The sequence below is a fragment of the Mobula birostris genome, chromosome 12 (genome assembly GCF_030028105.1).
Source record: "Mobula birostris isolate sMobBir1 chromosome 12, sMobBir1.hap1, whole genome shotgun sequence".
Lineage (NCBI taxonomy): Eukaryota > Metazoa > Chordata > Chondrichthyes > Myliobatiformes > Myliobatidae > Mobula > Mobula birostris.
In genome coordinates, this window is record NC_092381.1 from 115,085,446 (window position 1) to 115,112,924 (window position 27,479).

The window sequence follows — 27,479 nt, forward strand, 5'->3', positions numbered from 1 at the left end:
CATGGGTGATAAAAAAAAAAATGGAGGGCTATGTGGGGGTGGGGGTGGAAGGGTTAGATTGATCTTACAGTGACTTAGAAGGTCAGCACAACTTATAGACTGTGCTGTAGTGTCCCATGTTGAGACAGCACAAAATTTTAGTGGCAATGGGGTATTCAGGGTCAGATATCTCTGGGGCTCAGCTCAATACTGTGCATCAAGAATCTGACATCCAGACATCGCTCTCTCCTCCACAGATGCAGTGAGTGACAGCTGGATAGGATTCACAAGGCTGGAGAGCTGAGCACAAGCCCCTCTCTAGAATGTAAAAGAAAGGAACCTGCAGTTGTATTCTTTAGATGCCAGGGAAGTGTAAATGGTGCTGCAATTTTGGAGGTACAGCAGCTGATTTGCAAGTAAGCTCAACCAGCATTATGGTGTTAGCCAAGTGGCAGTGGAGAACGCCTCCGATTTTCTCCAGTAGTGCCACGTGGTCTTTTATATCAACAGGAGAGTGGTTAAGATGATAACACACAGCAGCAGAATTGGGCCATTCGGCCCACTGAGTGTGCTCCATACCATTCTATCACGGCTGATTTATTTTTCCTCTCAACCCCATTCTTCTGCCTTCTCCCCAAAACCTTTAACACAAAAACCTATCAACTTCTGCTTTAACTACCACCAATGACTAGGCCCCTATAGCTGTCTGTGGCAATGAATTTCACAGACCCAACACCCTTTTGCTAAAGAAATTCCTCCTCATCTCTGTTCTACACCGATGTCCTTGTGTTCTGAGGCTGTCCCCTCTGGTCCCAGGCTCTCCCACTTGAGGAAGCATCCTCTCTATGTCCACTCTATCTAGGCATTCTAATACTTTATTAGTTTCAATGAGATTCCCACCCACCCCCATTCTTCTAAATACCAACAAGTACAGGCCCAGAGCCATCAAACGCTCCACATAAGAGGCATTAACTCTTTCATTCCCAGGATCACTCTCGTGAACTTCCACGGTTGATAGGTTCTTGATTAGTTAGGGCACAAAAGGTTACAGGGAGGAGGCAGGAGAATGGGGTTGAGGGGAATATTAAATCAGCCATGATGGAATGGTAGAGCAGACTCGATGCGCCTTGGGGCCTAATTTGCTCCTATGTCTTATGGTCCTACCAGACAAACGATCACAGACCTGAAATGTAAACTACTTTTTTTTTTCTTTGCACAGCTGCTACCTGAGCTGACTGCTTCCAGTTTTTTGTATTATTTACTATACTAATTGCTGGTAGGACGGGCATTTCACATCAGTGACATAGCCCTAGCATCCCGATATTACTTAACCCTGTAGCTATTCAGGAACCCAACCCTTATTCAACACTGCAGTCTGAAACTTTAGTCGCATTCTGCTTCTCCCTCTATTAACGGCATCCAAACCTCCTTCTATGCAACATCTGTGCATATTGCAATTACCTCAATACCCAGTTCTCTCTGGACGGTTTGTTGGGCACAGTTGACCATTTGTCTATTTAGAGATACAGCACGGTAAGAGGGCCTTGCTCTGCAATGAGCCGATGCCACTCAAGTACACTCCTGATCAATTAACATACTAACTCATACGTCTCGGGACTGTGGAAGGAAACTGGAGCACCCGGAGGAAACCCATACGGTCACAGAGAGAATATACAGACTCCTTACAGGCAGCAGTGGGAATTGAACCTGGGTCATTAGTGCTGTAACAGTGTTATGCTAACTGAATCATCCTAATATAGTTATTTAAACCTTGCTCAAGTATCTCTGCATGAAAGACACACAGTAACGGCTTGCTAACTGTACCAAAATCTGCCCAAGAGTAAGTGTTAATGATACAGGCATCTGAACATTTCAATCAACCTGGGTTCAGTCCTGACATCCAGTGATATTGTGCAGAGTTCACATGTTCTCCCGGTGACCGTGCGGATTTCCTGCCATTTGTGGGCAGCAAGTAGCATGATAGTTAGCATTAAGTTTTACAGTACCAGCGACCCGGTTTCAATCGCTGCTGCTGCCTGTAAGGACCGCGTGGGTTTCCTCTGGGTGCTCTGGTCTCCTCCCATAGTCCAAGGACCAACCAGTTGGTAGGATAATTGGTCATTGTAAATTGTCCTGTGATTAGGCTAGGGTTAATTTGGGGGTTTGCTGGGCAGCACAGCATGAAGGGCCTATTCCATGCTGTATCTCCATAAAAGAAGCTAACTGGTTACTGCAGGTTGCCCCTAGTGTAGTGGGTAGCAAAAGAACTAGGTAAAGCTGTGGACATGAAAGGGAAATGAAGGAAGAATGGGAGTGATGAGATTGCCAGGAGAGCCGGCATAGGATCACAGATGTGCCAAATGGCTTCCTATGTCACAAGACAACTTGAGAACATGAATCAGGTTTTTCCCTCTTGATATAGTTGTTACGTGGCAGCACACAGTAACAGCACCAGTTTGTCCAACTCAGAAGATTTTTTTTTGTATTGTTTTGTTTAATTTAGAGATACAGCATGGTAACTAGACCTATGACTCCGTGCCGCCCAATTACACCCATGTGATAATTTACCTATTAACCTATCTGTATGTCTTTGGAATGTGGGTTTCGATATCCGCTACCGTCTGTAAGGAGTTTGTATTTCCTCTCCATGACCACTTAGGCTTCCTCCATAAGACACAGTTTCCTCCCACATTCCAACGACACACAGGTTAGGGTTAGTGAGTTGTGGCACCGGAAATGTGGCGACACTAGAGGGCTGCCCAGCACAATCCTCACTGATTTGATTTGATGCATTTCTCTGTACTTCAATGCATAAGTGACAAATAAAGTTAATTTTTATTTTTTAAATCTTCAAAAGCGTGGCACTAATTGAAACTTTCGGATTTAGAGAAGCAGCACAGTATCAGGCCTCCAAAGGGACCACAACCTTGTTGCTGAGTTTGAAGGCTTGCATGCCCAAATGATCCAGAGAGCTGTTTTAGCTGGAGTTAGGGCTTTATGCTCTTGGTAGGGTCACCCATGCCAAATAGGTCAAGGGGTACAGGCCAGACTAAGAGTGGTCCACCGGTCCTCCAGGTTCAGGGGTTTAACTCAGGGCTAACAACCCCGACTGGTCAAACAAAACTGTTACAGAAACAGCACTAAAGAATCCTACAACTGAGTGCAACAGTATTCCTGAGTCTCCACTTGGGATTTGCTTGAGTGACAATATTGAAAACTGAGAGGAAGCTACTGACACGATGAAGGAAGCCCTGAACACCACCAGAGATGGACGACCTTCATTCCTGCCCTAAATGTCAGCGGCGTACTGGGCAACAAGCACAGTAACAAGCACTTCTGGCCTAACAAGCCTGTGCCTCCCAATCACATCCATGTGACCAATTAATCTAAAAGCCTATGTCTTTGGACTGTGGGAGGAAACCAGAGCACCAGAGGAAACCCATATCGTCACTGGGAAAACATACAGGCAGTGGTGGGAATTGAAGCCAGGTTGCTGGTGCTATCATAGCATTGTGGTAACTTACTATGCCGCTCTTCATTAAGCCAAATGCCTTATGTTGTGTAAATCTGCCATAATCCACGCATAAATAATGTAAAATCACCAGAAATAAATAGCAACTTGGAATTATTCAGGCGACACTTGTAAAGTATTTCTACTCTTGCACACAATCAGTGACATAAGGGAGTGCAGTGGTTAATACAACACTTTATAGTACAAGTGACCTGGATTCAACTCCCACCGCTGCCTGTAAGGAGTTTGTACGCTCTCCCTGTGACCACGTGGGTTTCCTCTGAGTGCTCTGGTTTCCTCCCACAGTCCAAAGACGCATTGATTGGTAGGTGAATTGGTCGTTGTAAACTGTCTCTGGATTAGGCTAGGATTAAACCAGGGGATTGCTGGGCGGCACTGCTGGAAGGGCCTATTCTGTGCTGTATCTCAATCAATTTTAAATAGTGTATCTTTGAAATAAAGGATATTTGAGATACATTTTATAAACCTTTTCCACAGAGCCCCCTAATGATAATCACATGTAACAGCATTGTGACAGTTGACATAGCAAAACGTATCATGTCCTTGCAAACTATAGACAGCAGGCAATGGTCAGAGGATGGAAAAACCTGCAGCAGCACAGTGAAAAGTTATAACAATTTACATTTGGTGCAACATTTTAGAATTTCAGATTCTCATAGGAAAGACAAAATTTAGCACTTTGAGTTCTTGGCACCGTTTGGAAACACAAAGGACCTTATGAAAGCGGAACGTGTTTAAGGTGCTGCCAAACTCGCATGCTCTCTGCTGTGTTACCAGTAACACAGCATCAAGGACAATTTCAGGTTAGAAAGCGACTAAAAGTTGCTGAAAGACTACTTGAGGCTGCATAAGTGTTTCTGTGAGGTTTTCAGAAGGGGCTGTGTTTAACGGAGGTGAGATAAAATTCTTACTGACTTTGGCAGCTCCGGACTCTTTACCCACAGGAGTGTCAGACCTGGGAATGAGAAAAAGGGGGGGGAAAGAGAGACAGAGGGTCAACTTAACACAATCACAGTGTCATCGCCGATGAACCGGTCTCTGAAAACTTACACTCCATCCTCAACCACACTATTTAGTTGCACACAAAGAGAACAGCCTGGCCCCTGTCACCAAACTGTTCTAACATTTGAATTTTAAAAAATGTAATTTTTAAGCAGAATTGATTAGGATTAGTTAAATATAGATATTGACCAACTGGCATATGGAGCTATTTGGCATACAGATACAAAATAAGCAGATCACAGAAAACTGAGGGGAGATTTGATAGAGGTATATAGATAGGGTAAATGCAAGCAGGCTTTTTCCAGAAGTTGGGTGAGACTGCAACTAGAGCTGAAAGGTGAAATGTGTAAGGCAGGGTTTCCCAACCTGGGGCCTAGAGACCTCTTGGTTAATAGTAGGGGTCCATGATATAAAAGGACCGGGAACCCCTGGTTCATGGGGGCGATGAAGGAAAACTCAGAGGGTGGAGGCAGTGTGGAACAAGCTGTCAGCGTAAGTGGCAGCTGCGACTGCAACATTCAGAAGTTTGGAAAGGTAAACGGATGGCAGGGGTAAGGAGGCTATGGTCCCGGTGCAGGTCAATGACAGTAGGCAACTTCAATGATTCGGCATAGACTAGATGGGCCGAAGGGCCTGCTTCTATGCTGTAGCTTTCTATGACTCTATAAGGGTTCTAGAGTGTTACTTACTATTGGTCAATTACTAATTCTGAAGTATTATTTGCCTTTAATGTGGAGATTCTATTTGGATGATTGATCACGCAAATAAGGAATTTGAACGCCCACAAAGTCCAATAATACTTCTAGTCCCTAGATCCAGTATTCTAGAACATTATAAAGTTTTTGACAAGAACAGGCCATTCGGCCCAACAAAGCTTTCCAAAGTCCTATTCACATTGTTAGTTTAAATAACTACTGAGTTTGATTTGAAAGTACTCTCAACTACTCAACTAGATAGTTTGCTCCATGTGTTCACAACTCACTGTAAAGGAATGTCTCCTGAGATTAGTCCGAAATCTCTCTTTAACCAGTCTCCACTTATGGCCCCGTGTCCTCGATAATGGAGTAATTTTGAACTAGCAGCTGGCATCCAGTTTACTTATACCCTTCATGATTTTGAACACTTCTATCATGTCTCCTCTCCTTCTACATCTACTTAGGGTAAAAAGATTTAATTCTTTCAATCTTTCTTCATAACTCATACCCTGCAGACCTGGAATAAGTTTAGCTGCCCTTCTCTGAACTCTCTCTAGTGCCTTGAGTTAGATATGGCCCTTGTGGCTATGGGGGTCAGGGGGTATGGAGGGAAGGCTGGGGCAGGGTTCTGAGTGGATGATCAGCCATGATCATAATAAATGGCGGTGCAGGCTCGAACGGCCGAATGGCCTACTCCTGCACCTATTTTCTATGTTTCTATCCCTCACACAATATGGAAATCAAGGCTGTACACGGAGGCAGAGGTGAAGAGGAGGGAGCAAGGGGGCAGAAGTGAAGAGGAGGGAGCGAGGGGCGGAGGTGAAGAGGAGGGAGCGAGGGGCGGAGGTGAAGAGGAGGGAGCGAGGGGCGGAGGTGAAGAGGAGGGAGCGAGGGGGCTGATGTGAAGAGGAGGGAGCGAGGGGCGGAGGTGAAGAGGAGGGAGCGAGGGGCGGAGGTGAAGAGGAGGGAGCGAGGGGCGGAGGTGAAGAGGAGGGAGCGAGGGGGCGGAGGTGAAGAAAGGAGGGGAGTGCAGTCGTACTTTTTCAGTTTTTCGCTGGTGGCAGGTGAGGCAGCCACCTTCCCCAGGCTCTCTTTCACGGGGGACAGAGACTTGCTTTGGCTCTGCGAGCGGCTCAGGCTGCCGCTGCTGCTCCGGCTGCTGCTGCTCCTCCGTCGGGTCAAGCTGTAGCCTCCCCTGCTGCTTCTGCGGTAACGGTCGTCCGAACGCGAGTGACTCCGCGACCTCGGGAGAAGGAGAAATGCTTTAAGACAGCATCACAGGAGCAGCCAAATACATAGATGATTACAGTGGAAACTGCCCCCAAATCCGATTTCCACTCCAACGCAGACTGTACACTGAATAGATTTTCATGTACTACATCACCACTTACGCCTACATTAACTACCCACACATAACATGGGCAGCAGTTAGCGTAATGCTACAATTACACCAGCAACCCAGGTTCATTTCTGCTGCCGTCTGGAAGGAGATTGTATATTCTCCCTGTGACTGTGTGGTTTTGTCCGTGAGCTCCAGTTTCCTTATGCATTCCAAAGATGTATGGGTTAGTAGGATGAAATTGGGTGCCATTGGGCCACAAGGCCCTGTTACCACGCTGGATCACTAAATAAATAAATAAAATCACCCTGATGTCCTAAATTTCTAAAGCAACACACACAAAATGTTGGGGGAACTCAGCAGGTCAGGCAGCGTCTATGGAAATGAATAAACAGTCAACATTTCTGGCCAAGACTCTTCTTCAGCACTGAGAAGGAATGGAGAAGGAATGGCTGGAGCTCAGAAGGACGATGGCGCTTAACGGCAACTCCTCTGCTTGCATCTTCCGAAACTGCTCTATTTCTATCTTCAATATCTCCATTTTTCCCTTTCAGGGTTCTTTTAAAGACCCTGACCTGGAGTTACACGCCGACTTTGGTTCTTTGCGGGAATGGGACCCGCTCTCGGGGTCTCACGACTGGCCACTATTCAACATACCAAGGACGCAGCCTAGAAGACTAGTGTGCCTTCAGGGTTCCGGGGTTTTGTGGGGTGTGTCGCGGGAGTACAAAAGCAGCAAGCTAGCTTCTGGTTGTGTGCCCAGAGAACCGAGTTCTTTGGGCACAGAGCTCAGAAAAAACGACGCAACAGACTTTCAACATCATAAATCAACGAGTTGCTTGTTATGTCTCCCCTCTCACTGTGAAACGGGGACACTTCTTTTTTGCTTATTCAGGGGAGAGAGAGCCTGTGCTATGTCGAGTTACCGCGTAAACGAGTAGACTATGGGCTACTGCAAGTCTCTTTATTGATGCCTTGCTGCACGCCTGAGTTCTCAGTGGGGGGCGCCGATGCTTTTTTTTTGCTGGGGGCAGGGAAATCACTGCTTTGCTGCTGCTTATGCTTGGGTGGGGGGAGCTGGGGGGTACTTTGCGGTTCTAACATTTAACTGTCATTCATTCTTCGGGGCACCCCTCTGTTTTTGTGAATGGTTGCAAAGAAAAAGAATTTCAGGATGTATATTGTATACATTTCTCTGACATTAAAGGTACCTTTAAAACCTTCAAATTTCAAGTTGAACTCAATTATATTGTAAACAACAGGAATTCTGCAGATGCTGGAAATTCAAGCAACACACATCAAAGTTGCTGGTGAATACAGCAGGCCAGGCAGCATCTCTAGGAAGAGGTACAGTCGACATTTCACGCCGAGACCCTGACGAAGGGTCCTGCCGGAGGGTCTCGGCCTGAAACGTCGACTGTACCTCTTCCTAGAGATGCTGCCTGGCCTGCTGCGTTCACCAGCAACTTTGATGTGTGTTGCCTCAATCATATTGTGATCACTGGTTCCTAAGGGTTCTTTTACCTTAAGCTCCCTAATCACCTCCAGTTCATTACATAACACCCAATCCAGTACAGCTGATCCCCTAGTAGGCTCAACAACAAACTGCTCTAAAAAAACATCTCTTAGCCATTCAACAAACTCGCTCTCGAGATCCATTTCCAATCTGATTTTCCCAATCAAACTGCATGTTAAAATCACCTATCACTACCACATATTGCCCTTTTGACTCGCCTTTTCTATTTCCTGTTGCAATCTGTGGTCCACCTCCCAGCTACCGTTGGGAGGCCTGTATATAACTGCCATCAACGTCTTTTTACCCTTGCAGTATCTTAACTCAACCCACAAGGATTCAACATCTTCCAATCCTATGTCACAGCTTTCTACTGATTTGATGCCATTCTTTACCAGTAGAGCCACACTACCCCCCTGCCTACCTTCCTATCCCTCCAATACAACGTGTAACCTTGGACATTCAGCTCCCAACTACACCCATCCTGCAGCCACAATTCAGTGATGGCCACAACATCATATCTCAGTGCCTGTAACCAATCACTGTGGCGTTCTCCCGGGTGGTCATCCCCCACAACAGTACCCAAAGCCGTATACTTGTTTTTGAGGGTAATGGTCACATGCGTGCTCTGCTCTAACTGCCTATTTCCATTTCACCTGACGGTCACCCAGCTACTTGTCTCCTGCAACCTCGGGGTGACGACCTCCCTGAAACTTTGATCAATTATCTCCTCACTCTATTTAACAAGCCAAACGTCATTCAGTTGCTGTCCAGATCCCTAACACAGTCTTCAAGGAGCTACAGCTGGATGCACTTCACACAGATGTAGTTCCCCAGGAGACTCTAGGTCTGCCAGTTCTCCAACACCACAGCCACTTAAATTGTACAGCAATAGAGGGGGAAAAAAGATAAAAAGGAATCCTAACAGACACTTTACATCGAGCCAAAGCCTACTTTGAGCTGAAGCCTGTATTTCTACTCTTGTCACTGGCCGACTCCGAAAAATGGCCACTCCATTTATCACTTTTCTACTTTTATTTAGTTTGTAGAGCTCTGTTGACTCCCATACAATGGACAAACGCCCTCAAAGCTCTCTTTCTAAATAACTACCTCAGACCTGCGAGAAACACCTCTTCTTCATAGCGCTCTTTTGACTCCGCTGATAGGCCCTATAAAAACAGACAGACTCAGCCTCTCCAAACAAAACGGACCGATCCCACCCTCCAGACAGAACAGACCGAGCCAAGCATCCCCAGCCTCTCCTCCAGACCCAGCCTCGTCTCCCCAGCCTCTCCTCCAGACAGAACAGACCGAGCCTCGTCTCCCCAGCCTCTCCACCAGACAGAACAGACTGAGCCTCGTCTCCCCAGCCTCTCCTCCAGACAGAACAGACCAAGCCTCATCTCCCCACTCTCCTCCAGCCTGAGCCTCCTCTCCCCACCCTCTCCTCCAGACAGAACAGACCGAGCCTCAGCTCCCCAGCCTCTCCTCCAGACAGAACAGACCGAGCCTCATCTCCCCAGCCTCTCCTCCAAACAGAACAGACCAAGCCGCATCTCCCCAGCCTCTCCTCCAAACAGAACACACGAGAGCCTCATCTCCCCAGCCTCTCCTCCAGACAGAACAGACCGAGCCTCGTCTCCCCAGCCTCTCCTCCAGACAGAACAGACCGAGCCGAGCCTCCCCAGTCTCTCCTCCAGACCGATCCTCGTCTCCCCAGCCCCTCCTCCAGACAGAACAGACCGAGCCTCATCTCCCCAGCCTCTCCTCCAGACAGAACAGACCGAGCCTCATCTCCCCAGCCTCTCCTCCAGACAGAACAGACTGAGCCTCGTCTCCCCAGCCTCTCCTCCAGACAGAACAGACCGAGCCTCATCCCCCCACTCTCCTCCAGACTGAGCCTTCTCTCCCCAGCCTCTCCTCCAGACAGAACAAACCGAGCCTCAGCTCCCCAGCCTCTCCTCCAGACAGAACAGACCAAGCATCATCTCCCCAGCCTCTCCTCCAGACAGAACAGACCGAGCCTCATCTCCCCAGCCCCTCCTCCAGACAGAACAGACTGAGCCTCGTCTCCCCAGCCTCTCCTCCAGACAGAACAGACCAAGCCTCATCCCCCCACTCTCCTCCAGACCGAGCCTCCTGTCCCCAGCCTCTCCTCCAGACAGAACAGACCGAGCCTCATCTCCCCAGCCACTCCTCCAGACAGAACAGACCAAGCCTCATCTCCCCAGTCACTCCTCCAGACCGAGCCTCCTCTCCCCAGCCCCTCCTCCAGACAGAACAGACCGAGCCTCGTCTCCCCAGCCTCTCCTCCAGACAGAACAGACCGAGCCTCATCTCCCCAGCCTCTCCTCCAGACAGAACAGACCGAGCCTAGTCTCCCCAGCCTCTCCTCCAGACAGAACAGAGCAGGCCTCATCTCCCCAGCCTCTCCTCCAGACAGAATAGACCAAGCCTAGTCTCCCCAGCCTCTCCTCCAGACAGAGCAGACCGAGCCTCGTCTCCCCAGCCTCTCCTCCAGACAGAACAGACCGATCCTCGTCTCCCCAGCCTCTACTCCAGACAGAACAGAGCAGGCCTCATCTCCCCAGCCTCTCCTCCAGACAGAATAGACCAAGCCTCGTCTCCCCAGCCTCTCCTCCAGACAGAACAGACCGAGCCTCATCTCCCCACTCTGCTCCAGACCGAGCCTCCTCCCCCCAGCCACTCCTCCAGACAGAACAGACCGAGCCTCATCTCCCCAGCCTCTCCTCCAGACAGAACAGTCCAAAGCCTCATCTCCCCAGCCTCTCCTCCAGACAGAACAGACCGAGCCTCCTCTCCCCAGCCTCTCCTCCAGACAGAACAGATCGAGCCTCGTCTCCCCAGCCTCTCCTCCAGACTGAGCCTCCTCTCCCCAGCCTCTCCTCCAGACAGAACAGACCGAGCCTCGTCTCCCCAGCCTCTCCTCCAGACAGAACAAACCAAGCCTCGTCTCCCCAGCCTCTCCTCCAGACCGAGCTTCCTCTCCCCAGCCTGTCCTCCAGACAGAACAGACCGAGCCTCATCTCCCCAGTCTTTCCTCCAGACAGAACACACCGAGCCTCATCTCCCCAGCCTCTCCTCCAGACAGAACAGACCGAGGCTCATCTCCCCAGCCTCTCCTCCAGACAGAACAGACCGAGCCGAGCCTACCCAGACTCTCCTCCAGACCGAGCTTCGTTTCACCAGCCTCTCCTCCAGACAGAACAGACCGAGCCTTGTCTCCCCAGCCTCTCCTCCAGACAGAACAGACCGAGCCTCGTCTCCCCAGCCTCTCCTCCAGACGGAACACACCGAGCCTCGTCTCCCCAGCCTCTCCTCCAGACAGAACAGACCGAGCCTCGCCTCCCCAGCCTCTCCTCCAGACAGAACAGACCGAGCCTCGTCTCCCCAGCCTCTCCTCCAGACAGAACAGAGCAAGCCTCATCTCCCCAGCCTCTCCTCCAGACAGAACAGACCGAGCCAAGCCTCCCCAGTCTTTATCCAAACCGAGCCTCGTCTCCCCAGCCTCTCCTCCAGACAGAACAGACCGAGCCTCATCTCCCCAGCCCCTCCTCCAGACAGAACAGACGGAGCCTCATCCCCCCACTCTCCTCCAGACAGAACAGACCGAGCCTCGTCTCCCCAGCCTCTCCTCCAGACAGAACAGACCGAGCCGAGCCTCCCCAGTCTCCCCTCCAGACCAAGCCTCCTCTCCCCAGCCTCTCCTCCAGACAGAACAGACCGAGCCTCATCTCCCCAGCCTTTCCTCCAGACAGAACACACCGAGCCTCATCTCCCCAGCCTCTCCTCCAGACAGAACAGTCCGAGGCTCATCTCCCCAGCCTCTCCTCCAGACAGAACAGACCGAGCCGAGCATACCCAGACTCTCCTCCAGACCGAGCTTCGTTTCACCAGCCTCTCCTCCAGACAGAACAGACCGAGCCTTGTCTCCCCAGCCTCTCCTCCAGACAGAACAGACCGAGCCTCGTCTCCCCAGCCTCTCCTCCAGACGGAACACACCGAGCCTCGTCTCCCCAGCCTCTCCTCCAGACAGAACAGACCGAGCCTCGCCTCCCCAGCCTCTCCTCCAGACAGAACAGACCGAGCCTCGTCTCCCCAGCCTCTCCTCCAGACAGAACAGAGCAAGCCTCATCTCCCCAGCCTCTCCTCCAGACAGAACAGACCGAGCCAAGCCTCCCCAGTCTTTATCCAGACCGAGCCTCGTCTCCCCAGCCTCTCCTCCAGACAGAACAGACCGAGTCTCATCTCCCCAGCCCCTCCTCCAGACAGAACAGACGGAGCCTCATCCCCCCACTCTCCTCCAGACAGAACAGACCGAGCCTCGTCTCCCCAGCCTCTCCTCCAGACAGAACAGACCGAGCCGAGCCTCCCCAGTCTCCCCTCCAGACCAAGCCTCCTCTCCCCAGCCTCTCCTCCAGACAGAACAGACCGAGCCTCAGCTCCTCAGCCTCTCCTCCAGAACAGAACGAGCCTCGTCTCCCCAGCCTCTCCTCCAGACAGAACAGACCAAGCCTCTCCTCCACACAAAACAAACACAGCCTCATCTCCCCAACCTCTCCTCCAGACAGAACAGACAGAGCCTCAGCTCCGCAGCCTCTCCTCCAGACAGAACAGACCTAGCCTCATCTCCACAGCCTCTCCTCCAGACAGAACAGACCGAGCTGAGTCTCCCCAGTCTCTCCTCCAGACCAAGCCTCGTCTCCCCAGCCTCTCCTCCAGACAGAACAGACCGAGCCTCATCTCCCCAGCCTCTCCTCCAGACAGAACAGACCGAGCCTCATCTCCCCAGCCTCTCCTCCAGACAGAACAGACCGAGCCTAATCTCTCCAGCCTCTCCTCCAGACAGAACACACTGAGCCTCGTCTCCCCAGCCTCTCCTCCAGACAGAACAGACCGAGCCTCATCTCCCCACTGTCCTTCCGACCAAGCCTCCTTTCCCCAGCCTCTCCTCCAGACAGAACAGACCGAACCTCAGCTCCCCAGCCTCTCCTCCAGACAGAACAGACCGAGCCTTATCTCCCCAGCCTCACCTCCAGACAGAACAGACCAAGCCTCATCTCCCCAGCCTCTCCTCCAGAGAGAACAGACCAAGCCTCATCTCCCCAGCCTCTCCTCCAAACAGAACAGACCCAGCCTCATCTCCCCAGCCTCTCCTCCAGACAGAACAGTCCGAGCCTCATCTCCCCAGCCTCTCCTCCAGACAGAACAGACCGAGCCGAGCCTCCCCAGTCTCTCCTCCAGACCGAGCCTCGACTCCCCAGCCTCTCCTCCAGACAGAACTGACCGAGCCTCATCTCCCCAGCCTCTCCTCCAGACAGAACAGACCAAGTCTAGTCTCCCCAGCCTCTCCTCCAGACAGAACAGACCGAGCATCATCTCCCCAGCCTCTCCTCCAGATTGAACAGACCAACCCTCAACTCCCCAGCCTCTCCTCCAGACAGAACAGACCACGCCTCATCTCCCCAGCCTCTCCTCCAGACAGAACAGACCGAGCCGAGCCTCCCCAGTCTTTATCCAGACCGAGCCTCGTCTCCCCAGCCTCTCCTCCAAACAGAACAGACCAAGCCTCATCACCCCAGCCTCTCCTCCAGACAGAACAGACCGAGCCTCATCCCCCAACTCTCCTCCAGAGCGAGCCTCCTCTCCCCAGCCTCACCTCCAGACAGAACAGACCGAGCCTCAGATCCCCAGCCTCTCCTCCAGACAGAAAAGTCCGAGCCTCATCTCCCCAGTCTCTCCACCAAACAGAAAACACCGACCCTCATCTCCCCAGCCTCTCCTTCAGACAGAACAGACCGAGCCTCATCTCCCCAGCCCCTCCTCCAGACAGAACAGACTGAGCCTCGTCTCCCCAGCCTCTCCTCCAGACAGAACAGACCGAGCCTCATCCCCCCACTCTCCTCCAGACCGAGCCTCCTCTCCCCAGCCTCTCCTCCAGACAGAACAAACCGAGCCTCAGCTCCCCAGCCTCTCCTCCAGACAGAACAGACCAAGCATCATCTCCCCAGCCTCTCCTCCAGACAGAACAGACCGAGCCTCATCTCCCCAGCCTCTCCTCCAGACAGAATAGTCCGAGCCTCATCTTCCCAGCCTCTCCTCCAAACAGAACAGACCGAGCCTCATCTCCCCAGCCTCTCCTCCAGACAGAACAGTCCGAGGCTCATCTCCCCAGCCTCTCCTCCAGACAGAACAGACCGAGCCGAGCATACCCAGACTCTCCTCCAGACCGAGCTTCGTTTCACCAGCCTCTCCTCCAGACAGAACAGACCGAGCCTTGTCTCCCCAGCCTCTCCTCCAGACAGAACAGACCGAGCCTCGTCTCCCCAGCCTCTCCTCCAGACGGAACACACCGAGCCTCGTCTCCCCAGCCTCTCCTCCAGACAGAACAGACCGAGCCTCGCCTCCCCAGCCTCTCCTCCAGACAGAACAGACCGAGCCTCGTCTCCCCAGCCTCTCCTCCAGACAGAACAGAGCAAGCCTCATCTCCCCAGCCTCTCCTCCAGACAGAACAGACCGAGCCAAGCCTCCCCAGTCTTTATCCAGACCGAGCCTCGTCTCCCCAGCCTCTCCTCCAGACAGAACAGACCGAGCCTCATCTCCCCAGCCCCTCCTCCAGACAGAACAGACGGAGCCTCATCCCCCCACTCTCCTCCAGACAGAACAGACCGAGCCTCGTCTCCCCAGCCTCTCCTCCAGACAGAACAGACCGAGCCGAGCCTCCCCAGTCTCCCCTCCAGACCAAGCCTCCTCTCCCCAGCCTCTCCTCCAGACAGAACAGACCGAGCCTCAGCTCCTCAGCCTCTCCTCCAGAACAGAACGAGCCTCGTCTCCCCAGCCTCTCCTCCAGACAGAACAGACCAAGCCTCTCCTCCACACAAAACAAACACAGCCTCATCTCCCCAACCTCTCCTCCAGACAGAACAGACAGAGCCTCAGCTCCGCAGCCTCTCCTCCAGACAGAACAGACCTAGCCTCATCTCCACAGCCTCTCCTCCAGACAGAACAGACCGAGCTGAGTCTCCCCAGTCTCTCCTCCAGACCAAGCCTCGTCTCCCCAGCCTCTCCTCCAGACAGAACAGACCGAGCCTCATCTCCCCAGCCTCTCCTCCAGACAGAACAGACCGAGCCTCATCTCCCCAGCCTCTCCTCCAGACAGAACAGACCGAGCCTAATCTCTCCAGCCTCTCCTCCAGACAGAACACACTGAGCCTCGTCTCCCCAGCCTCTCCTCCAGACAGAACAGACCGAGCCTCATCTCCCCACTGTCCTTCCGACCAAGCCTCCTTTCCCCAGCCTCTCCTCCAGACAGAACAGACCGAACCTCAGCTCCCCAGCCTCTCCTTCAGACAGAACAGACCGAGCCTTATCTCCCCAGCCTCACCTCCAGACAGAACAGACCAAGCCTCATCTCCCCAGCCTCTCCTCCAGAGAGAACAGACCAAGCCTCATCTCCCCAGCCTCTCCTCCAAACAGAACAGACCCAGCCTCATCTCCCCAGCCTCTCCTCCAGACAGAACAGTCCGAGCCTCATCTCCCCAGCCTCTCCTCCAGACAGAACAGACCGAGCCGAGCCTCCCCAGTCTCTCCTCCAGACCGAGCCTCGACTCCCCAGCCTCTCCTCCAGACAGAACTGACCGAGCCTCGTCTCCCCAGCCTCTCCTCCAGACAGAACAGACCAAGTCTAGTCTCCCCAGCCTCTCCTCCAGACAGAACAGACCGAGCATCATCTCCCCAGCCTCTCCTCCAGATTGAACAGACCAACCCTCAACTCCCCAGCCTCTCCTCCAGACAGAACAGACCACGCCTCATCTCCCCAGCCTCTCCTCCAGACAGAACAGACCGAGCCGAGCCTCCCCAGTCTTTATCCAGACCGAGCCTCGTCTCCCCAGCCTCTCCTCCAAACAGAACAGACCAAGCCTCATCACCCCAGCCTCTCCTCCAGACAGAACAGACCGAGCCTCATCCCCCAACTCTCCTCCAGAGCGAGCCTCCTCTCCCCAGCCTCACCTCCAGACAGAACAGACCGAGCCTCAGATCCCCAGCCTCTCCTCCAGACAGAAAAGTCCGAGCCTCATCTCCCCAGTCTCTCCACCAAACAGAAAACACCGACCCTCATCTCCCCAGCCTCTCCTTCAGACAGAACAGACCGAGCCTCATCTCCCCAGCCCCTCCTCCAGACAGAACAGACTGAGCCTCGTCTCCCCAGCCTCTCCTCCAGACAGAACAGACCGAGCCTCATCCCCCCACTCTCCTCCAGACCGAGCCTCCTCTCCCCAGCCTCTCCTCCAGACAGAACAAACCGAGCCTCAGCTCCCCAGCCTCTCCTCCAGACAGAACAGACCGAGCCTCATCTCCCCAGCCTCTCCTCCAGACAGAATAGTCCGAGCCTCATCTTCCCAGCCTCTCCTCCAAACAGAACAGACCGAGCCTCATCTCCCCAGCCTCTCCTCCAGACAGAACAGACCAAGCCTCGTCTCCCCAGCCTCTCCTCCAGACAGAACAGACCAAGCCTCGTCTCCCCAGCCTCTCCTCCAGACAGAACAGACCGAGCCTCGTCTCCCCAGCCTCTCCTCCAGACAGAACAGACCGAGCCTCATCGCCCCACTCTCCTCCAGACCGAGCCTCGTCTCCCCAGCCTCTCCTCCAGACAGAACAGACCGAGCCTCATCTCCCCAGCCTCACCTCCAGACAGAACAGACCGTGCCGAGTCTCCCCAGTCTCTCCTCCAAAACAAGCCTCGTCTCCCCAGCCTCTCCTCCAGACAGAACAGACTGAGCCTCGTCTCCCCACTCTCCTCCAGACTGAGCCTCGTCTCCCCAGCCTCTCCGCCAGACAGAACAGACGGAGCCTCAGCTCCCCAGCCTCTCATCCAGACAGAACAGACCGAGCCTCATCTCCCCAGCCTCTCCTCCAGTAAGAACAGACCGAGCCTCATCTCCCCAGGCTCTCCTCCAGACAGAACAGACTGAGGCTCAGCTCCCCAGCCTCTGCTCCAGAGAGAACAGACTGAGCCTCGTCTCCCCAGCCTCTCCTCCAGACAGAACAGACCGAGGCTCATCTCCCCAGCCTCTCCTCCAGACAGAACAGACCGAGCCGAGCCTCCCCAGTCTGTCCTCCAGACCGAGCCTCGTCTCACCAGCCTCTCCTCCAGACAGAACAGACCGAGCCTTACCTCCCCAGCCTCTCCTCCAAACAGAACAGACCGAGCCTCGTCTCTCCTACCTCTCCTCCAGACAGAACAGACCGAGCCTCGTCTCCCCAGCCTCTCCTCCAGACAGAACAGACCAAGCCTCGTCTCCCCAGCCTCTCCTCCAGGCAGAACAGACCAAGCCTAGTCTCCCCAGCCTCTCCTCCAGACAGAACAGACCAAGCGCAGCTCCCCAGCCTCTCCTCCAGATTGAACAGACCAAGCCTCAACTCCCCAGCCTCTCCTCCAGACAGAACAGACCAAGCCTCATCTCCCCAGCCTCTCCTCCAGACAGAACAGACCGAGCCGAGCCTCCCCAGTCTGTCCTCCAGACCGAGCCTCGTCTCACCAGCCTCCCCCCAGACAGAACAGACCGAGCCTTGTCTCCCCAGTCTCTCCTCCAGACAGAACAGACCGAGCCTCATCACCCCAGCCTCTCCTCCAGACAGAACAGACTGAGCCTCGTCTCCCCAGCCTCTCCTCCAGACAGAACAGACCGAGCCTCATCCCCCAACTCTCCTCCAGAGCGAGCCTCCTCTCCCCAGCCTCTCCTCCAGACAGAACAGACCGAGCCTCAGATCCCCAGCCTCTCCTCCAGACAGAACAGTCCGAGCCTCATCTCCCCAGCCTCTCCACCAAACAGAACAGACCAAGCCTCCTCTCCCCAGCCTCTCCTCCAGACAGAACAGACTGAGCCTCATCTACCCAGCCTCTCCTCCAGACAGAACAGACCGAGCCTCGTCTCCCCAGCCTCTCCTCCAGACAGAACAGTCCGAGCCTCATCTCCCCAGCCTCTCCTCCAAACAGAACAGACCGAGCCTCATCTCTCTCCTCCAAACAGAACAGACCGAGCCTCATCTCCCTAGCCTCTCCTCCAGACAGAACAGACCGAGCCTCGTCTCCCCAGCCTCTCCTCCAGACAGAACAGACCGAGCCTCGTCTCCCCAGCCTCTCCTCCAGACAGAACAGTCCGAGCCTCATCTCCCCAGCCTCTCCTCCAAACAGAACAGACCGAGCCTCATCTCTCTCCTCCAAACAGAACAGACCGAGCCTCATCTCCCTAGCCTCTCCTCCAGACAGAACAGACCGAGCCTCGTCTCCCCAGCCTCTCCTCCAGACAGAACAGACCGAGCCTCGTCTCCCCAGCCTCTCCTCCAGACAGAACAGACCGAGCCTCGCCTCCCCAGTCTTTATCCAGACCGAGCCTCGTCTCCCCAGCCTCTCCTCCAGACAGAACAGACCGAGCCTCATCTCCCCAGCCCCTCCTCCAGACAGAACAGACTGAGCCTCGTCTCCCCAGCCTCTCCTCCAGACAGAACAGACCGAGCCTCATCCCCCCACTCTCCTCCAGACCGAGCCTCATCTCCCCAGCCTCTCCTCCAGACAGAACAGACCGAGCCTCAGCTCCCCAGCCTCTCCTCCAGACAGAACAGTCCAAGCCTCATCTCCCCAGCCTCTCCTCCAGACAGAACAGACCAAGCCGAGCCTCCCCAGTCTCTTCTCCAGACCGAGCCAAGTCTCCCCAGCCTCTCCTCCAGACAGAACAGACCGAGCCTCATCTCCCCAGCCTCTCCTCCAGACAGAACAGACCGAGCCGAGCCTCCCCAGTCTTTCCTCCAGACCGAGCCTCCTCTCCCCAGCCTCTCCTCCAGATAGAACAGACCCAAGCCTCATTTCCCCATCTCTCCTCCAGATAGAAGTATTTCAGAATCTGCTGATCTCCAGAGATTTTTCACACAAAACAGTCTTGGCAGCAGGGGTTCCCTAACCCCTACCATTAACCAAGAGGTCTGTGGACCCCATGTTGGAAACCCCTGCCCTTGTGGTTAGAGAGTGGTGCGAAAATTAAAAAACATCCAATGAGCGGTAGTTCTGTGGGTCAGAGGAGAACGGCCAAACTGGTTCAAGCTGACAGGAAGGTGACAGTAACTCAAATAACCACATGTTACAACAGTGGTGTGCAGGAGAGCATCTCTGAATGCACAACATGTGAAGCATGGGCTATAGCAGCAGCAGACCATGGACATACACTCAGTGGCCACTTTATTATGTACTGCAGGTATCCAATAATGTGCCCACTGAGAGTAGAAGCATCTCAATATTTATTCTCCTAAAAGCCTTGATGACTTCAAATCTCGCTTTCTGTTAACTTTAGGTGAAAGTCGCAAATGAAAGTTAACACCTCCTGCTGGTGCAACCAGTGGCTCTGGTACCAGAAGGTTCCATCTACAATGACACTGGCTTCTCACCCATAATGCAGGAAAGCATTCAAGGTCGACCATCAGTTTAACACCCAATCTAAGTGCCTGTTAACAGCTCAGTACACAAGGTGATAGTTCCTGGCGAATGTTGCCCTTATAACTAGTTTGCACATCTAAGGTGGTTTGTCTTATTATTACAGACATAAATTTGTTTCAGCTATTACTTATAATTTTGTCCGGATGCATCTCAGCCTAATATGGAAACACCAGTGCCCATGAACGAGGTGGATACAGCCCAGTCCATCACAGGAAAAGCCCTTCCCGCCATTGAGCACATCTACAAGCAGCAATACCATAAGAAAGCAGCATTCATCAACAGGGTCTCGACTGAAACGTCGACTATTTATTCATTTCCATAAATGCTGCCTGACCTGCTGAGTTCCTCCAACATTTTTTTATTTTGATCCATCCACAGCATGCTCTCTTCTCACTGTTACCATAAGGAAGGAGGTGCAGTACCCTTACATCCCACACCACCACGTTCAGGAACAGTTTTTACCCCACCACCATCAGGCTCCTGAACCAGTGTGGATAACTTCACTCACCACAATGAGCCTCAGGTCCCACACCACCGGGTTCAGGAACAGTTATTACCCCACGACCATCAGGCTCCTGAACCAGTGTGGATAACTTCACTCACCACAATGAGCCTCAGGTCCCACACCACCACGTTCAGGAACAGTTTTTACCCCACGACCATCAGGCTCCTGAACCAGTGTGGATAACTTCACTCACCACAATGAGCCTCAGGTCCCACACCACCGGGTTCAGGAACAGTTATTACCCCACAACCATCAGGCTCCTGAACCAGTGTGGATAACTTCACTCACCACAACTCTGATTACTGAACACAACCTATGAACACTTTCAAAGACTCTATAAATTCATGTTCTCTGTATTAATTATTTATTTTTAATTCTTTAATGTATCTCAGTTTGCTTTCTTTTGCACATTGCTTGTCAGTCTTTATTTGTGGGCATATTTTTTCATTGATTCCATTGTATTTCTTTGTATTTACTGTGAATGCCTGCAAGAAAGTAAATCTCAGGGTAGTAAATGGTGATATATACACACTTTGATAATGGGGTTGAGTTGTTCTCCAACCTTGACAATCCATTTGCAAATGCCTCATCACCATATGAGCAGACATCATCTGTGCACTGTTGATTGTGGTGTGTCCTCCGAATGCTTGACCTTTATATACCTTTCAATCAGCTAATTGGTTGTCATTATGGAAATTCAATTGTGATGCATGGAGATCATGCTGCTGATTGGTTGCATGAAATCCATGTGTTGACTTGAATTTTGCCTGCATTGGCCCATACATGGGATTGAGGTCTACACGTCTGTTTACAGACTGTTCATGGAAAACTATGCTTCTAGGAATCCTCATGAACACCACGTTTGCTTGTGCTATGACTTTCACTAATGCCCAGTCAAATTTATGCCCTCTCGATCTTCGTGGTAGAGACAAGGGGGAGTTGGTCGTTTCGCTTTACGGTTGATGTTCATGGATCCTTGTGGGCTGTTTTTTCCCATCTTGGCTGATGTAATATTTCCTGCAGTCCCCACATTGGATTTTGATAATAAATTTACCCTGAACTTTATGTCCTTAATTCTTACAAGGAAAAGAATTTAAATTCTATAATATAAAACCCATTGCCTTGAGACCGTCAAAATGAGGCAAGATCATAGCAAGTAAACCATTATCATCACCACCATCTCCTCACCACTCTTCCAAAGCTTCCTCTCTGAAAATCCCTCAGTCCCACTTCTTACATAGTGCTGCTTGTTTAATCTTCCCCAACATTTTCCCACCTATTCCCACTGCAGAGCTGTCACCATACCTGGATCTCCTGCCATGACTGCGGGAAGCTGTTCAAATCCAGCAAGATCACAGTAGCCAGATCATCAGGTTAACCCTCTGCCATTGTGGATCAGTGGTGCTTGTTCAATCTGCTCCCACCACTGCTTTAAAGAGATTAGCTTTGTACTGCATGTACATTGAAACATCGAAACGCACAGTGAAATGTGTCACTTGCGTCAACAACCAACACGGTCCGAAGATGTACTGGAGGCAGCCTGCAAGAGTCGCCATGCTTCCGGTAGCGTGCCCACAGCTTATTAACCCTAAGCCATACGTCTTTGGAATGTGGGAGGAAAGCAAAACACACTGAGGTCATGGGGAGAACGTACAAACTCCTTACACACAGCTGTGGGAATTGAACCCTGATCTTACAGCTATGTGCTGTAAAGTGTAATATCAATTGTGCTGTTCTATCTGTACCCAGGCAGCAGATGCCGTCACCATACCTGGATCTCCTGCCACGACTGCGGGAGCTGATGTAGCGTGTCCTGTCAGCCGAGCGCGAGTGTGAGCGGGAGCAGTGGTGCCCGTCCCGGGATCCTCCTCTGGTGTAGCGGCCATACGATCGCGAGTAGTGCCTGTTGCGCGAGCGGGACCGGGAGCGGGAGTAGCACCTCGTCCGCCGGTGCCCGTGGGATCGGTGGCTGCGAGAGCCTGATCGAGACTGTGACGAGGAAGAGGAAGAGGAGCGGCGCCTGAGGAATACAGAAACATAAATAAAGTATAAACGATAGTCTGCCGGCACCAAAACTGAATCTGTTGAGGCTTTCGTATGCTGAAACCCACAAAAGCACAATATTACAAACACAAGGAGATCGAGAGAAACAAGAACACCTCGCCTGGGTTTGAAATTGAACTTGGCTTGAGCCAAGATAAGTCAGTGACTTTGTCCACTCCGACACTTCACTCCACTGAGAAACTCTTGCTTTCTTGAAGGTGACATTTCTTAGGTCAAGCAAGGTTACATTAAATGGCAGTACATTCTGACTCCTCTAGAGGTGCATGAAGATGACAAAGGATTCATGGAAGGTTTTAGATGTGTGGAGCATTGTATCACAGCCAATATTCATCCCCTGAAGCAAGGGTTCCTAACCTGAAGTCCACGAACCTCTTGCTTAATGGTATTGGTCCATGGCATAAAAAAGGTTGGGAACCGCTGTTGTAAAGATGGAGCTGATGGTAGATCACCAGTCTGAAATGTTAACTATTTATCACTCCTGGATGTTTTGACGACACTTTCTACTTTTATACTGTGGAGAACTCCTTTGCTCTCTTCTGAAGCCGTGTCCAGCAGTCTCACATCCCTGCAATAGGCTCTCAGCTTAACATCATGTCTTCAGGTTAACAGCTTTGATGCTGCAATCGTTGGCTGGGTTTCTGCATGTTCAAACTTGCCCATTTCTACATAACACCATTTGCAGCTCTAATGTAGAAAAGCATTCAAGATGCAGCACAAGACAACACCCAATACAGTATCCATTTGCAACTGAGACAACACAGCAGCGGTCCCTGGGGAATGCACTCCTTAAACCTAACAAATGAACCTGAGGTGTTCGGACTAAGATTAGAGAAATGTTTCAGCTGCAGGCCTGACTCCTTCAATCTTACATAAAATAAACTATTCCAGAATTAAATCCATTTGATTCATCGCCATGTTTTAGGGACCTTTCTTTAAAACTAGGAACACTGTCCTTCTAAACCCCACTCTCCTGCTTTTCCCCATAACCTATAATGCCCTGACTAATCAAGAGCTGCCAACCTCTGCCTTAAATATACTCAATGATTTAGCCTCCATAGTTGTCTGTGACAAAGAGTTCCGCAGATCACTATCCTCTGGTTAAAGAAATTCCTCCTCATCTCTGTTCGAAATTTCCACCCTCTGCATCTCTCTCAAAACCCCTCACTCCAGCTTTGGACCCAATACCTTACAACAACTGAAATACCACCTGATACTTTCTAGAGCATAGCAAAGCTATTCAGCTGCATGAGACCTCAGTACATGTCAGTACATCTCCCAGTAGGCCTTGTATTGACCCACATCTGTAAACTATTTGTGGGATCTTCCCATTCCCTATATATTCCCTATTGCCAGGTGCTGTCTTTAATGCTTTGATTCTACAGGCAAGCTAGACTTCCATAGCATACCAGGGCGAGATAGATCAGCTGTTTGATTGGACTCAGATGTCAGTAAGGCCAAAGAACTGATAGTGGACTCCAGAAAGGGTAAAGTGAGGGAACACCCACCAGTCCTCATAGAGGGATCAGAAGTGGAAAGAGTCAGCAATTTCAAGTTCCTGCACGTTAACATCTCTGAGGACATAACCTGGACCCAACATATTGATGCAGCTACAAAGAAAGCACAACAGTGACTACATTTCATTAGGAGTTTGAGGAGATTTGGTGTATCATCAGTCACTCCCAAATTTCTACAGATGAACCGTGGAGAACATTCTAACTGGCTGCATCACCATCTGGTATGGGGAGAGGGGTCTACTGCATGGGATCAAAATAAACTGCACACATTTGTAAACTTAGTCAGCTCCAGAACTCCGTAGTGTCAAGGACGTCTTCAGGTAGCAATACCTCAGAAAGGTGGCATCCATCATTAAGCACCCCCCACCACCCAGGATATGCCTCCTTCTCACTGCTGCCATCCAGAAGGAGGTACAGGAGCCTGAAGACACACACTCAGCAATTCAGAAACACGAGGCTCTTAGATAAGCACAGGAATATATAGAGAATGAAGTGTTATGGACCACATGCAGACAGAAGACATTAGTGTAATTAGGGATCATTAGGTTAATTAATTTGGTACATCTTTATGGGCTGAAATGTCTGTTCCTGTGCTATAACTGGTCCATTGAATATTATACCACTTTCATTTATAAGCTTAAAAATCTCAGCTGGATCATCTCAAACTCTGCTTCCAAAGACAACAAGCTCAACATCCTTATACTTTCCTTTATTACCCAAGCTCCTGAAAAACTTTTTATACCATCATTGCACACAATCCTACTGAAGTCACATTGCCCCATTTTAATCATAATGCATACGTTTAAGTAAAACTGTCCACTGCAAGATTTCCCAGTGGTCACTCATTTCAATTCAACTTCCCATTCCCATTCTATCATGTCTGTTCATGGCCTCCTCTACTGCCACCATGAGGCCAAATGCAGGTTGCAGGAGCACCATTACATGTTCCATCTGGGTAGCCTCCAACCTGATGGCATGAATATCAATTTCTCTAATTCCTAGTAAATTCTCCCCTACCTATTCTCTGTTTCCATTCCCAATTCTTCCACCTATCACCTCCCAGCTTATTTCATTCTCCCTTCCCACCCATCCACTCACCTTCTCTCTCACCTGGCCTCAGCTATCACCTGCCAGCTTGTACTCCACTCCTTCTCTCTACCTTCTTATTAGAGCAAAGATACAGGAGCAGAATGAGTCTGCTTGGTCCATCTGGTGACTCCATCTCCCTCCTGCCTTCTTGCCATATCCTTTCATGCCCTGACCAATCAAGAATCTATCAGCCTCTGCCTTAACTCACGTTTATTGTCATTTAACTATATACTGTACATGTATATAACATATATAACCATATAATCTTATAATCATATCTTCTCATCATCGGAGTTAAGAGAGGCAGGACTGCGCAGGCTTGTGACGTCAGGCAGTGAAGCGCGGAAGATTTAAAAGGAACACAGCCTTATACAGCAGGCAGCATCGTTTTGCGGGCGGCAGAGTGAGCTGGGAGCAGAGTGAAGGCTTAAGGCTTTGGCTCAGCAGGCTTAGTCGGAAACAGGCGAGGCAAAGTAGGTTTGGTTTTCAATTTTTCCTGTCATTTGAGGAAAGGGGGAAGTATGAGTGTGAGGGCAGCTTGTTGTTCTCGGTGTCGGATGTGGGAGGTCCTGGAGCCTCCAAGCCTCTCGGACGTCCACATCTGCGCCAGGTGCACCAAGATGCAGCTCCTAAGGGACCGTGTTAGGGAACTGGAGCTGAAGCTCGATGACCTTCGTCTGGTCAGGGAGAGTGAGGAGTTGATAGAGAGAAGTTACAGGCAGGTGGTCACACCAGGGCCACGGGAGGCAGACAAGTGGGTCATGGTTAGGAGGGGCAAGGGGAAGAGTCAGGTAATAGAGAGTACCCCAGTGGCTGTGCCCCTTGACAATAAGTACTCCTGTTTGAGTACAACTGGGGGAGGACAGCCTACCTGGGGAAAGCGACAGTGGCCGTGCCTCCGGCAGAGAGTCTGGTCCTGTAGCTCAAAAGGGTAGGGAAAGGAAGAGGAGGGCAGTAGTAATAGGGGACTCGATAGTAAGGGGGTCAGATAGGTGATTCTGTGGATGCAGTCAGGAGACCCGGATGGTAGTTTGCCTCCCTGGTGCCAGGGTCCGGGATGTTTCTGATTGCGTCCAAGATATCCTGAAGTGGGACGGTGAGGAGCCAGCGGTTGTGGTACATATAGGTACCAATGACATAGGTAGGAAAAGGGAAGAGGTCCTGAAAGGAAAATGTAGGGAGTTAGGAAGGGAGTTGAGAAGAAGGACCGCAGAGGTAGTAATCTCGGGATTACTGCCTGTGCCACACAACAGTGAGAGTAGGAATGGAATGAGGTGGAGGATAAATGTGTGGCTGAGGGATTGGAACAGGGGGCAGGGATTCAAGTTTCTGGATCATTGGGACCTCTTCTGGTGCAGGTGTGACCTGTACAAAAAGGACAGGTTGCACTTGAATCCTAGGGGGACCAATATCCTGGCAGGGAGATTTGCGAAGGCTACTGGGGAGACTTTAAACTAGAATGGTTGGAGGGTGGGAATCAAATTGAAGAGATTAGGAGGGAGGAGGTTGGTTCACAGATGGAGAGAGCTGGTGGATGGTGTGTGAGGGAGGGTGGGCAGGGGACAGAGAAAGGGAGCACTGGGACTGAGAATGTAGGGGAGAAGGAAGAAAAAGATAACAAAGTTGTTTGCACCATTCGGGATAAACAGAGAGTAAGAGGTGGAGAGTTTCTTAAATGCATCTATTTTAATGCTGGGAGCATTGTAAGAAAGGTGGATGAGCTTAGAGCATGGATTGATACCTGGAAATATGATGTTGTAGCTATTAGTGAAACATGGTTGCAGGAGGGGTGTGATTGGCAACTAAATATTCCTGGATTTCGTTGCTTCAGGTGTGATAGAATCCGTGGGGCAAGAGGGGGAGGTGTTGCATTGCTTGTCAGAGAAAGTATTACAGCGGTGCTCTGGCAGGATAGATTAGAGGACTCGTCCAGGGAGGCTATTTGGGCGGAATTGAGGAATGGGAAAGGTGTAGTAACGCTTATAGGGATGTATTATAGACCACCTAATGGGGAGCGAGAATTGGAGGAGCAAATTTGTAAAGAGATAGCAGATATTTGTCGTAAGCACAAGGTTGTGATTGTGGGAGATTTTAATTTTCCACACATAGACTGGGAAACATATTCTATAAAAGGGCTGGATGGTTTGGAGTTTGTAAAACCTGTGCAAGATAGGTTTTTGCAGCAATACATACAGGTAACAACTAGAGAAGGGGCAGTGTTAGATCTCCTTTTAGGGAATGAGATAGGTCAGGTGACAGAGGTATGTGTTAAGGTGCACTTCGGGTCCAGTGATCACAACGCCATTAGTCTCTCAATATAATTATGGAGAAGGATAGGACTGGACCCAGGGTTGAGATTTTTGATTGGAGAAAGGCTAACTTTGAGGAGGTGCGAAAGGATTTAGGAGTGGATTGGGACAATTTGTTTTATGCCACTAAGATGTGCCACTAAGCTCACCTTTCCCTCTCCACCCCTCTCTGCCTTCCGCAGGGATCGGTCCCTCCACGACTCCTTGGTCCACACGTCCCTACCTACGGATCTCCCACCTGGCACTTATCCCTGTAAGCGCAAGTGCTACAGCTGTCCCTACACCTCCTCTCTTGCCACCATTCAGGGCCCCAAACAGTCCTTCCAGGTGAGGCAACACTTCACTTGTGAGTCTGTTGGGGTCATCTATTGCATCCGGTGCTCCCCGTGCGGCCTCCTCTACATCGGTGAAACCTGACGCAGATTTGGG

General features: G+C 51.3%; 1 protein-coding gene across 3 annotated transcripts in view; it reads right to left on the reverse strand.

Moving 5' to 3' along the window:
* clasrp (CLK4-associating serine/arginine rich protein) overlaps positions 1-27,479 on the reverse strand; it is a 144,693-nt gene that overhangs the window by 43,454 nt on the left and 73,760 nt on the right. For 2 of the 3 annotated variants that reach the window (XM_072274541.1, XM_072274542.1), the window contains exons 13-15: positions 21,846-22,094; positions 6,248-6,451; positions 4,427-4,466 (exon numbers count right to left, since the gene is read on the reverse strand). In XM_072274541.1, the coding sequence (XP_072130642.1) occupies positions 4,427-4,466; positions 6,248-6,451; positions 21,846-22,094 (493 nt within the window). Of the gene's footprint in view, positions 1-4,422; positions 4,467-6,247; positions 6,452-21,845; positions 22,095-27,479 lie in introns of all 3 variants that reach the window. The other variant, XR_011888098.1, reaches the window with a different exon arrangement.